Consider the following 11,833-nt stretch of genomic DNA (forward strand, 5'->3'; position numbering starts at 1 on the left):
GGTCCTCTATGTGTTACAGGAAAACCTAAATGATAATACTAGCACATATTTATGTAGGTGAAACCCACAGGCTGGTGTCATTGTGCCATACAGATGTAAAACTGCCTTCCTGTGACAATAGGTCCCTCTTGAGCTTATAATTAAGAGTTTCCTCATTGATTTCTAATTAATCTGGTAGAAAATCCTTTATAAACCGTTGTATCTAAATTTAACTCTTACATTTGTATTTTATATTATATTCCCTCCTGCCTATGCCATAATCTCTACAGACAGCAATTATTCTGTAAAATCATTTCATTTGTACCTGAAGTCACTCATTGTATATATTGGGCAGTTTGGGACTTTCCATCCATTTCAAGAAATCTACATGTAGGTGTGTGACGTCTATTCTGAAACCGTGTGTACATTGCGGCAGACTGTGGTAAGAAATAACGCTATGCAGGAAGCCTGTGAAATCTGGGAACCAGGTAGACAAAAAAACACAGCAGCCATTAGCAATGACTGATGATCAAATATCTGGTTGTCGTTAGTTACAGTACCTGTTACCTGTGCACCAGTTTTCATACATTTTCCCCAGTGCACATTGGATCTAGTGGTGCACGCAAAGCCTGACATCTGGTCTATCTTACAGGTTATGTTCTTGTTCCTCCCTTTAAACTTCATGGAAAGTCCTCCGAGCTACTAGTGACGAAGAGTCCAGCAGACCTAGAGTCCTGGGTGAAGGCCAGCCTGCCACTGACGGCAATCAATGGCCTGAGCACCAAGAGCAAAACTGAGATCAGTCATTTTAAGTGAGTATCCCCCCTGTCTGTTCTGTTTATTCTTGAAGAAGTGTCAATTGTGGGCCCTTGTAGCTGTGTACTTCCAGTTTGAAGAATCTCAGATACTTGTCTGGGAAATAGTAAAGTTCTCGTGTAGATACCAGCTAGCGTCCATTAACAGTGTATTGATTCATTTCAACCCAAGTCCGTGTTGATGGGGAGCCCTGCCTGCTTCCGCCAAGCTTTGTTAAGACTTCGTACAGTTTTCTGGCTACTTTTACAGGATTCCCATGTTCTGAAAGTTTGAGTTACTGGTTTTAGCTCAGGCTATTATTTTTTATTATGTATATTTTTTTTTTAATTGTATTGATTTGAGACATTGGTCATCCACAGGCTGACGTGTGTGGCGGTGTGTTTGGACCTGGTAAAAAGATGTGTGGACATGTATAAATCTATGCCAGCTTTCCAGGAGACTTTTACACCAATCACAAAGCTTATCCGTGAGCATCTACCGCGAAGCGCCTATCCCCAGGCAATCCAGGTAAAGGGCTCTTCCTATTTCAGCAGTAACTTATGGAATGTTTAAAAATGCTCGGTAGGATTTCAGTAAATCTAACGAGTGGTTCCAAATTCCTCAACATCCCATGTTTGTGTTCTGTCTTTTGTAATGGGGTATTTCGCTGGCCTAGGTCTTCTATAGCTGATTGGTGTAAGCTCGGTTAGCAGCAATATCGCTCTACCCAGACATAATACCATATATACATTGTCTTCAATAGACTTTTTTTTTTTTTTTCTTTTTCTGCCATTTCAGGATTTATGTGATAATATACTAGACGATATGGATAAATACAGCAAGAAAGCCTACACGCCTCTGGTGTTTGAAAAACAGATGCCAGTTGCAATGAAAATGTTCACCCCCAAAGTTATGCCCGTGTGAGTATGTTATGTCAATGATTAAGAATAAGCGTCTTTAATTTTCATTTAGTTCTAAGCTTAACTTGCAGTTCACTTTATTGTAGAAAATAGAGTATTTGAGTGTTTTGTTTTTGGCAAAGGCAAGAACTACTCATGCAAGATTGGGGTGGGATGCTTGATGCATTAGACCCTATGTCCCTTTGTTCTTGGAGTTCACCCCTATACATATGGATGCAGCTATTTTGTTTCATTGGAATACATCCTTTCCGTTCAGTGAGAAGCCATGACTTCAATGGGACCCAGAGAATGCAGCCAATTGGTTACCTGGGAACCAGTGATGTCACTGTGACCCTGAGAATGCAGTCTTTTCCCTGGGAACCAGTGATGTCACTGTGACCCTGAGAATGCAGTCTTTTCCCTGGGAACCAGTGATGTCACTGTGGCCCTGAGAATGCAGTCTTTTCCCTGGGAACCAGTGATGGCACTGTGGCTCCGAGAATGCAGTCTTTTCCCTGGGAACCAGTGATGTCACTGTGGCCCTGAGAATGCAGTCTTTTCCCTGGGAACCAGTGATGTCACTGTGGCTCCGAGAATGCAGTCTTTTCCCTGGGAACCAGTGATGTCACTGTGGCCCTGAGAATGCATCCCGTTAATATGTTATATACTTACAATCTCTAGTGCAGTGGTTCTCAACTTCAGTCCTCAAGTACCCCCCAACAGGCAATGTTTTGTGCATTTCATTAATCTATTTTGCTGGGTCAGTAATTATACCACCTCTTTCCACAGACAGAAATCCTCAAAACATGACCTGTTCTGGGGGTACATGGAGACTGGAGAGCCACTGCTGTAGTGATACCATTGGGGTTCAAGTGAATTAGACTTTAACCTCATTTTCTAGGCTGAAACAAAATCTGTGTCCCCTGTTTGTAGGCACAAGTACTTTTTAATTGACTTGTTTTTTTGCATCAAATGACTCATTGTGAACATGTCCTCCTTACATACCATACTGATGGGGAGATTTATCAAATCTTGGAGAGAGATAAAGTGAATTTGCTCATGGCAACCAATCTGCATCTGTCGTCTTTCTGGCACAGCCTGCAAAATTACATTTTAGAAGCTGATTGGTTGGTACTTTATCTCTCTCCAAGTTTTGATAAATCTCCCCCTTGAAAAATGAACACACACTTTGATTCGAGAATCCCTTAATAATAACAGGTCATTACTGATTTCCTTTAAAAGAATTAGGCTGAAATGTAATAGGCTCCTATTTGCTGGTCGCAGCACAATTCCATTGTTATAGCAGCTATATTTAAATAGACAATTAGTTTTAAGAAAAAAAAAAAAATGGTTTTTGCCTCAAAATTAATGGTCTCTTTAAACCTACCGGCAATATTGTTGAAATCGGAGCCTATTCAGTTTGGGCCGTATGCTCTCACAATATGCTAATAAAGGACAGGACTTTAAAGGAAACCAAAGCCATGTATAATAAAATACAAGTACCATTCTTTGGATAGTTACCACTTCTTCGCAGTAGCTCATGAAAAGGGCATTTGCCCGGCTCCCTGCGCTCTCTCACCCATCTCTCCCCATGGCAGGCTGGAGTTCGGCAAGAAGCAGGGCTGTAATAGAGTGGAGCGCGAGAGGAAGAAACTGATTTACAAACACAAGCGAGAATTTAAGGGGGCCGTCCGGGAAATCCGCAAAGACAACCAGTTCCTGGCAAGAGTGAAACTCTCTGAGAACATGGAGAGGTAAGTGCTACTTGCGTTTTGTCTACAATTATACCCCATCATGCCCTTACCGGGCACCTCTGTACATACTTTCCTTTCTACCTCCTAAACTGGACTTCTTCATTCTAATCCCCAGGGATGCCGAGAGGAAGAGGAAGGTGAAAGACCTGTTCAATAGTCTGTCCGCGCAGGAGGGCGAGTGGAAGGCCTTAAAGAGGCGGAAAATGAAGGGGAAGTAGCATGGACCATACATGGTCAGGATTATGGAGACACCTCCTGTATGAGACCAGCCTCTGACAGACTGGCTGATCTGCTGTCTGACCGTCATGTGGGAAGCATAGGAATTTCTTTCCATTCTACGGGAACAAGTACTACAATGGTTTGCACACCCTCTTTAAATTTTCTAAGGTGTCATTAGATGCCTTGGAATGCGTTGTATAATGGCAGCCCGGCATACAGCGTTTGTACACCAGGGGCTCTTCCTGTGGATGCTGGACTCCATATAGCTGGTTTTTAATAACTGGTGTGTATCACAAGGAAAATGTGATGTTTCCACTTATTGTGGATCTGATTAAAATGACTGTCTTGTCTTGAGAAGAATCGTGGCACTGTCTATAACACAATATATTTGATGGAATATAATGTTACCAATTTTTATCTGCAACATAATCCGTGCTCCACTGTTGGACGCTTCCCCCATCTATTAAGAATAACCAGATCAACAGAACATTTCAGGTGGCTGCCCTGATCTTGTAGAACGTTATGAACTGTCCTCATGTGTGTCTGGGGGGGGGGAGAGATGTATTAAATCTTGTAAAGCAATAAGTGAGGGTGTTTCTCATAGCAACCAATTTGTTTCTAGCTGTGTCCTATCTAGTACAATCTACAAAATGTGAGCTAGCTTGTGATTAGTTTCCACTTGACCTCGTATGAAGATCTGATGAAGCTCTACCTGAATGAGGATCCTGTTGCTGGGGCTGTGCCTTGATGTGTGATGTCACAGTATGCGTTATATAGAGGAATTAGCAGAGTCCCCCAGCAGCACAGAGTCATCGCAGATGCAGGAAGATTGAGGTATCAAACGACTCTCAATCAACCAAAGCTCTTGCATCCACACTTGAATGGTATAATGACAGTTATTATACAAGTTAAAAATATATCATGAATTTTCTGACCTGTAAATATGTCCTTGATAGTTGCCAAGTAAAAGCCAAATCTTATTAAATGTAGTTACAGCTTTATTATTTATGATGTTACACCTTTCTAACTTTATTCAACTGTGAAAGTATTTTCTACTTCAGGGTCCATAGGGGGTCCACAGGGTTGACCTTGGGGTATAGGTTGGGAACCAAATCCGGGCACCACGCAGTTAAAGCTTTTAGCTCCCAGGATGCACTGGGTCCACTCTCCCTATAACCCCACCCCCAAGCCAGAGGCACCTCAGTTTAAGTTGGTGCCCGGCCGGAGTCGGGTCACCGTTAGCGCAGGGGGAGCTGATTAGCAGCCCCTAAGCTTATTTTATTTTTTTAGGGACAAAGTTTTTTTTTTGGACTTTGGACTCTTCAGAGCGGCAGCGTCGGACTGTCCATAGGACGTCTAAGCTGCCGCTCCGTCACCCCGCTGGCGCTGAGACGCCAGTACAGATCTGGGGATCTCAGCGGGACCCCAGAGTCTGTACTAGCCGGTCTCTGCGGGCGCCCAGGACTGCTGCCGGATCCACGGGGAGCAGGTAAGGTCGCGGATCACCGCTTGCGGTGATCCACGCATTTCAAATGCAGTCCTGTGCCTCCGGTCTCAGGGGACAGACCGGAGGCGCCGGCAGTGGCGGCGGGCCCCCCATACCCCGTGTGTCCACTAGACCACCAGGGACTTAACGATCGGTGCAGGGAGCCGGCGTCCCGGGGGTTAATAGCCGGCCAGGGGAGGCAGCCTTCCCTGTTACAGCGGCTCCTCCCCTCAGCTCAGCGCGCCTTTCAGTATCCATAGTCTGGCGTCGCTGAGCTGCTTCCTCCGCGGGCCACGCTTCCTCTGAGGTCTCCAGCGGCCATTTTATCTCTGTGGTGCAGCAGAAATCTCTCAGGATGGCAGTGAGTCCAGTCCCCCTGCGTACCTCACCATCAGGTCAGTGTACACAGCGCTGTAGCCTTCCCAGACACTGAATCTGGGCAGTTGAATGCAGTGTAATAGTGCAGTATATTATATGACATGTTTATGTATATATGTATATATCTGCATTGTATGTGACTTATGCTAGTGCTGACTGTACTTTATTCTCTCACCTGTCAGTGTATATCTATCCCTTTTCTTTATCTGCCCTAATACAGCTGTACTTAGGGTGGTTCTGAGACCTCACATTTATATACTTGTTAATATTTGTGTGGTTTGTCACATACTGTTGCGTGCTGCACGTTGCCATATTTTAGATGGACCTGTGTGTTGCATACGCTGAAAATGGGTCCCTGCAGCTAATTTTTGGCATCAGTCAGGACCAGTATAGTGCTGCTTAATATTTCCGCCAAGATTGGTCAGATATGTCTGACCAGGAGATAGAGCGTTATACTGCACCCATTTTTACTATCCTGCAAGTCATGTGCTGCAGGTGTTAGTGCGGAGGATTTGACTCATAAAGGGTTCTGTATGGCGTCATCTGGTGCCGGCCTCTTTCACGACCCCCTTGGGCGGTTTGTTTTCTCGGGATCCTCTCAATTGCGGATCGCCGGGCGGGCCCCATTGTTGTACCTCACTTGGGGTTACTTCACCATACTGCCCTTTTCATCTCAGGGTATCTCGCAGCTTCTTGCACTCTTCCCCTGTGACACAGACTACCGCTCCCTGCAGGGGTTTTTCGCAGTATATGAATTCCCCCTGGTGCCACAATAGTCTGTCATTCCCCTTGCAGGGATTACCACAACAGCCACCCTGGGTGGATGTCGTTTTCTACGAAACGCTAATTGGCGTGGTTGACGCCCTGTGGTTACTTCCCAGTTGGCTCTGCCGTGAACTGGGTACTGTTCGGGGCTCTTTCCCTCTTACACGGGGGGAAGCCTATTTCAGGTATTATTATCCCTGCTTTAGGGCTGGTAGCAGGTCCATTCTGGTTAGAGTGAATGTTGACCTGCACCTGTATCATACACCCTCAGTATTACGTGCCTTCGGGTTGCCTGTTGCTGACTAGCGGGTGGATCGCATAGCGGGACTCTGGCTGTTGCCAGATAGGAGGTGTTACGACAGTGTTTGGCCTCCTGTCCCAAATTCCCTGAGGGTCATCACGAGCCCCTCCTGGGGGGGATGGGCGTGTTGCTCGTCTGATTACAGACGTTACTACGCCTCCCATTCCTGCGTGGTCGGATTCTTCGGATCCGTAGGTGGTAACTCTGCCTGAAATCAGTATACTTGCTTTCAGGAGTTGTTACCCATCCTACCATGGCTATAGCATGGTTGGTTAATACTATTGCATATTGGGTTGATGCATTTGTAACGTTTTTTCCCCTCCAACACGTCGGGGGTTCAAATGTATTTGGTCGCTCACGTAATATATGCTGTTGTCATAGGTGGAAATGCCTATATTGAATACCAGTCTCCTAACTTTCAGAGTTCCGGCTGCGACTGTATCCTCCGTAATACCCTATGGCTGCGCTCTGGGAATGCAGAGGTGCAGATACCATCTTTAGGGTTGATATTGTTTGGTCCTGGCCTTGACAAGATTGTAGTAACATTGGCAGTATTACTAACGACAAGTTTACCGCTTTCAGCTATGCCCACTACAAGGCCTCAGACTAAGTCTGTTAAGTCTTTTTTGTCCTCTGGGTCAGCCTAAAGGTCTGTTTCTTCGTAGACTGTCGGCATCTACAAGGGCCGACATATCCAGTACCGAGCAGGCCTGGACTGCCAGCCGATCCTGCTTCTGAACCTACGGATATCTCTTCAGTCTGACGGGACAGGCCTACAACTGGGAGATACCGATTTTCTCAGTTCACCCGGTATTAGTGTCAAGTTGCCGCGGGTAGGAGGGTACGCCCTCTTTACAAGGGCCTTACAGATCCAGAAAGCTATGCAGTTGTTGCGGTAAGCGGAGCTAATTAGGCCATCCCCACTATCTCAGTGAGGGACTGGTTGTTCTGCTTTCTTTCTGGTGCGGTGACTGAATGGTCCTCTTTGGCCTATTCTCTGTCTCAATTCCCTGAACCAGTTCCTAAAGCTACCTGGGCTCAGGAGGAAATCCCTATGCTCCATCATACGATGTTTGGAACCTGGGGACTTTATGGTATCACTGGATATACAGGACGCGTGCCTACGGGTACTTACAGAGACCTTTTCTCAGCATGGGCTGAGGTTTGCTGTATCACAGCAACACTTACAATTTTTCGGGCTCTGCCTGTTGGGACTGTCCTCAGCCCCACAGGGGTTTACCAGCGTTTTGGATTTTCTGACAGTTCTTCTGTTCAGTATATCCCAATGCTCCTGTACCTGGACGGCCTCCTGCTCTTAGCGGGATCACCGGGGTACTTTACAGCCAGGTCAGGATGACTGTGGCTTCTTCAGGGTGCAGACGTTTAATCAACGGGGAAAAAGTCCTCCCTGCATCCCTCTCTGGGTATTCTTCATCTAGGATCCCTGCTGGATTCTCAGAATCTGAGAATTCTTCTGGCGTAAGACGGAATCTCCACTCTTCCATTAGGAGTACATGGTTGTCTGCGCAGTCGACAGATGTCTTTACACTCTGGGATGCATGGTGGAATGGGCTCAGTTCCATTCCAGGCCTTTCCATAATTGGCTCATCTCCAGATGGAACGAGTTTTTTCTGTCGGATAACTGTTCAAACGATGATGCTCTCTCCGGAGGCAAGTCGGTCCCTGTCCGGGTGGCTATGGCCATCTCGTCCAGGGTTTTCTTTGCTATGGACAGTGTCTGGATCGAATCCTTTTCAGTGCAGTTGGACGTCTGTCGATTCCACCCTGTCAATTAACTTACTCTGGCATAACTCTTGTTTCCCGGTGAACCTGAAAAGGTTCAGTCCGACAGGGTCAGGACAGTGGCTTCCTTTTTAGCAACACTGTTCGTTGGGTGGCAATGACAGGTATGTCACATATTCGGACATAGTCCGAGGGTCTCCTCCCGACCATCTCGGCAGCGTTCATTTCAGGAGCTCTCCATTGGGAAGCGGGAGTCCTCAGCCGTCACGACGTGCATCCCGGGGACTAGTCTCTTCCCCAAGAGAGGTTTCATCTCCTGGTGAGCAGGGGGGGCCCCCCTGAGGTGACCCTCATGGCCTTCTGACTTTATCACACTATGGTGTTACAGTCCAGCTCTGGGGATTCTGAAGCAACCTTCAGCGACTCTTTGTCGGTGAAGTGGTCCTTCCACTTTGTGTACCTGTGTTCTCCGGTCTCCCTTCTTCCTCGAGGTCTTTGGAAGTGTTTTCAATCGAGACGGAGATGCTTTCCTGCTGGTGGCTCCTGATTGCCCCAGATGTCAGGGGTACTTGGATCTTCGGAGTCTCTACATCGATACTCCATCCCTGATGCTTCACTGCCCGGACCTGTTGTCTCAGGGTCCTTGGTTTTGCCTTGGACCTGGGTCGTTTGTCTTTGACTGTGTCCTTACAGTGGTCTTACGGCTTCCCTGGCTTTGTCATCGTTGGAATGATTAGAGCACATGGATCAGCTTTTGCTGGGACCTACCACAAACTGTGGCAGCCATAAATCTTATGGTATTGTACCTGTCGATACAATCCTCCGGTGTCCAGGATTTCCAGATATTCTGGCATTCCTTCCAGCTGGCTTGGGTTTCACACTTGGCCTGGTCTTCCTGACAGTGCGGATCTCTACACTGTCAGTATGGTTAAGATATGGAATTGCTCCACTCTGGTATCCAGTTCATCCTTTGGAGTGTTTTCTTGATTATGCCTCCATTTGTCCTCCCTAGGGACTCTTTGGGAGTAAGTAGTGGTTCTTCGTTACCTCCGGGGACAGTCAATGGAACCGCTGGTTGTGATAGCCATTACATGGTCTATTGCTTAGGCTCTCTCTTTCTCTCAGGGTGTTTATATCAACCAGGAGAGTGTCTGAATTGGGAGCGTTCTCATGTGGCTCCCTCTTCTGGAGGGCATCATGTCAGGGTGTGAGTTGCTCTCGCCCTGTGTTTCTTCTTAGTGGTTTTCAGGTTCCATATTATTCTGGAACTTATGGTACGGCCATTCTGTCCCCAGTCCTCTCGGCTGGTGTGGCCTCATTGACTGTGGTCTGGCCTCTTTGGATTTATGTGATCCGTTCAGGTTCCTTACGGAAATCGGACTCCTTATTGGTGGTCTGAGATTTCTGGTTTTCACAGGAAAGGATGGCCGGCCTATAACCAAATGTTGGCTGGATGGCCTCGTAGGTCTTCCTCAGGGGCCTACCCATGGGTAGGCCTTCCTGTTGTTGATGCTTGTTTTTTTCTCGGGCCATGTGACCCTCGTGTGCGGCTCGCTGTGGCGCCTCGGCTGTTTTGCCTTACTAGGTGGCCACGTGGTCTTCTGTCCACACCTTTTTAAGGTTCTAGGCATTGGTTTCCTTTGCCTCTCAGGATGCTTCCTTTTTGGCGACGGATTCTCCTCTCAGCACAGGAGCGTCCCCACCCTTGGTTGAACTGCTTTGGGACATCCCCAAGGTCAACCCTGTGGACCCCCTATGGACCCTGAAGTAGAAAACAAGAGATATGGTAAGAACTTACCTTTGTTATCTCTGTTTCTACGAAGTCCATAGGGTCCACAGGGCGCCCGCCCTGACGCACCTGGCTTCATATGGGCTGTGTGGCTGGTCACCGGTTTTCCGTCTCCCATTTCTGTGAGTATGGTTATTGAGTGTTCCAGTTTTCTCTCTCTTTTTCTCTCCTCCTCCGGCCTTTGGCTACTTACAAACTGAGGTGCCTCTGGCTTGGGGGTGGGGTTATAGGGAGAGTGGACCCAGTGCATCCTGGGAGCTAAAAGCTTTAACTGCGTGGTGCCCGGATTTGGTTCCCAACCTATACCCCAAGGTCAACCCTGTGGACCCTATGGACTTCGTAGAAACAGAGATAACAAAGGTAAGTTCTTACCATATCTCTTGTTATTGCTGTCATGTGTGGTATTCAATTGCTAACATAGACCCTTTGTGGCTGCCAGCTTCGCTGGTTTTTCCCATAGAAGTGCGCAGAAAAACTATATTGTAGGTATGCTAATGCTTGGTGGAACATCCCTCTACCTTGAATTGCCCCACATAATAATGAATGGAGATGAGAATAAGCTCTATATTTTTCTCTTAGGGCCGTATTCAATTAGGTGCGAAAAGTCTGTTTCTGCGGTAAAGTAATTTTACCTTGCGAAAAGTTTCCTTCGTATTCGATTCCGAAGACTTTTCGCCAGTGCGGAAACTCAATGCAATGGGACCTGTGAAAAAGTTTCGCCTATGAATAGGTGTTGAAAAAAAGTGCAGAATTGGGGATTTGGGTTGCAAAGCTGCGGGAACCCCCCTGCACCCTTGGGACAGTCCTCCAAAGGTAAACTGCGTAAAAAAAAATTCTTTAGATTACCCCAAAAAAGTACTTTCATTTTGGGGGTGAAAAAGTCAAAGTTGGGGGACAACATTAAAAACTAGTGAAATAGACTCCAGGGGGGCCCCCAAGTATGCGCCAGGTGTCTCTAAGTTTGCAGGTGGATTTTTTAAGATTTTTAAAACTTCATTTTAGCAACTTAAAAATATGCTAGCACCCGTTTTCAGGTACCCCAAATTTGCTGGGACTACTTATTTTCACCCCAAAAACCAGCAAAATGCTATTCTTCACCACTTATGCAAAGATGCTAAATAGCAGCTATTGAGAGCATTAAATGACCCCAAATACCTTCAGCAGGCTTATTCAGGGGTATCTAGAGTGATCCCCAATCTTGGTGCATCTTATGGGTGGTGTCAGGCTGATTTCCCCAAAACTAACAGTACTCTTCGCATGTTAGAGTTTCGCCGGGTCCCATTTTCGCTGATTTCTAATTGAATACGGGGAATAGCGGCCATGCGCGTGATACTTTTTCGCATTGAAAACCAGCGATGTTGGCAAAGTACCGGACTTTTCACCTGGAATTGAATATGCCTCTTAGCAGGAAAAGCTGTATTGTAGATGGCAGTTCTCTGCAGTTGTTAGATCACTAGTGTGTCAGACTTTTGGAGACCACTTTAGCGTTTGAGCTGCTTTCCTGCTCCCCTTTATACACCTGTCACTCCTCCAAAACCTGCCTGGGTGACACCGTCTAAGCAAAACTCATCCATTTCAGTAGGACCGCAAAAGTCTGCTCTTTCCATAGCAAATCAGTGATTTACTGTTCAATAATTGTAATAAATGTCCTTCCATGTCTGAGTTACTTACCACTGAAGCTTTTCTTTTCATTTATTCACATCTCACTGCCAGCGGCTTGCTGGG

The 11,833-nt window shown here is 46.5% G+C and overlaps 1 protein-coding gene across 1 annotated transcript in view; it reads left to right on the top strand.

The window, feature by feature from the left end:
• NOP14 (NOP14 nucleolar protein) overlaps positions 1-4,635 on the top strand; it is a 34,633-nt gene extending 29,998 nt beyond the window's left edge. The window contains exons 14-18 of the mRNA XM_088454988.1: positions 632-791; positions 1,155-1,302; positions 1,573-1,694; positions 3,272-3,427; positions 3,543-4,635. Of these exons, the coding sequence (XP_088311114.1) occupies positions 632-791; positions 1,155-1,302; positions 1,573-1,694; positions 3,272-3,427; positions 3,543-3,645 (689 nt within the window). The 3' untranslated portion in view covers positions 3,646-4,635. The remainder of the gene's footprint in view (positions 1-631; positions 792-1,154; positions 1,303-1,572; positions 1,695-3,271; positions 3,428-3,542) is intronic.
• The last annotated feature ends 7,198 nt before the right edge of the window (positions 4,636-11,833 follow it).

This window comes from Taudactylus pleione, unplaced genomic scaffold (genome assembly GCF_031769625.1).
Source record: "Taudactylus pleione unplaced genomic scaffold, aTauple2 ptg000638l, whole genome shotgun sequence".
In the NCBI taxonomy this organism is placed as follows: Eukaryota; Metazoa; Chordata; class Amphibia; order Anura; family Myobatrachidae; genus Taudactylus; species Taudactylus pleione.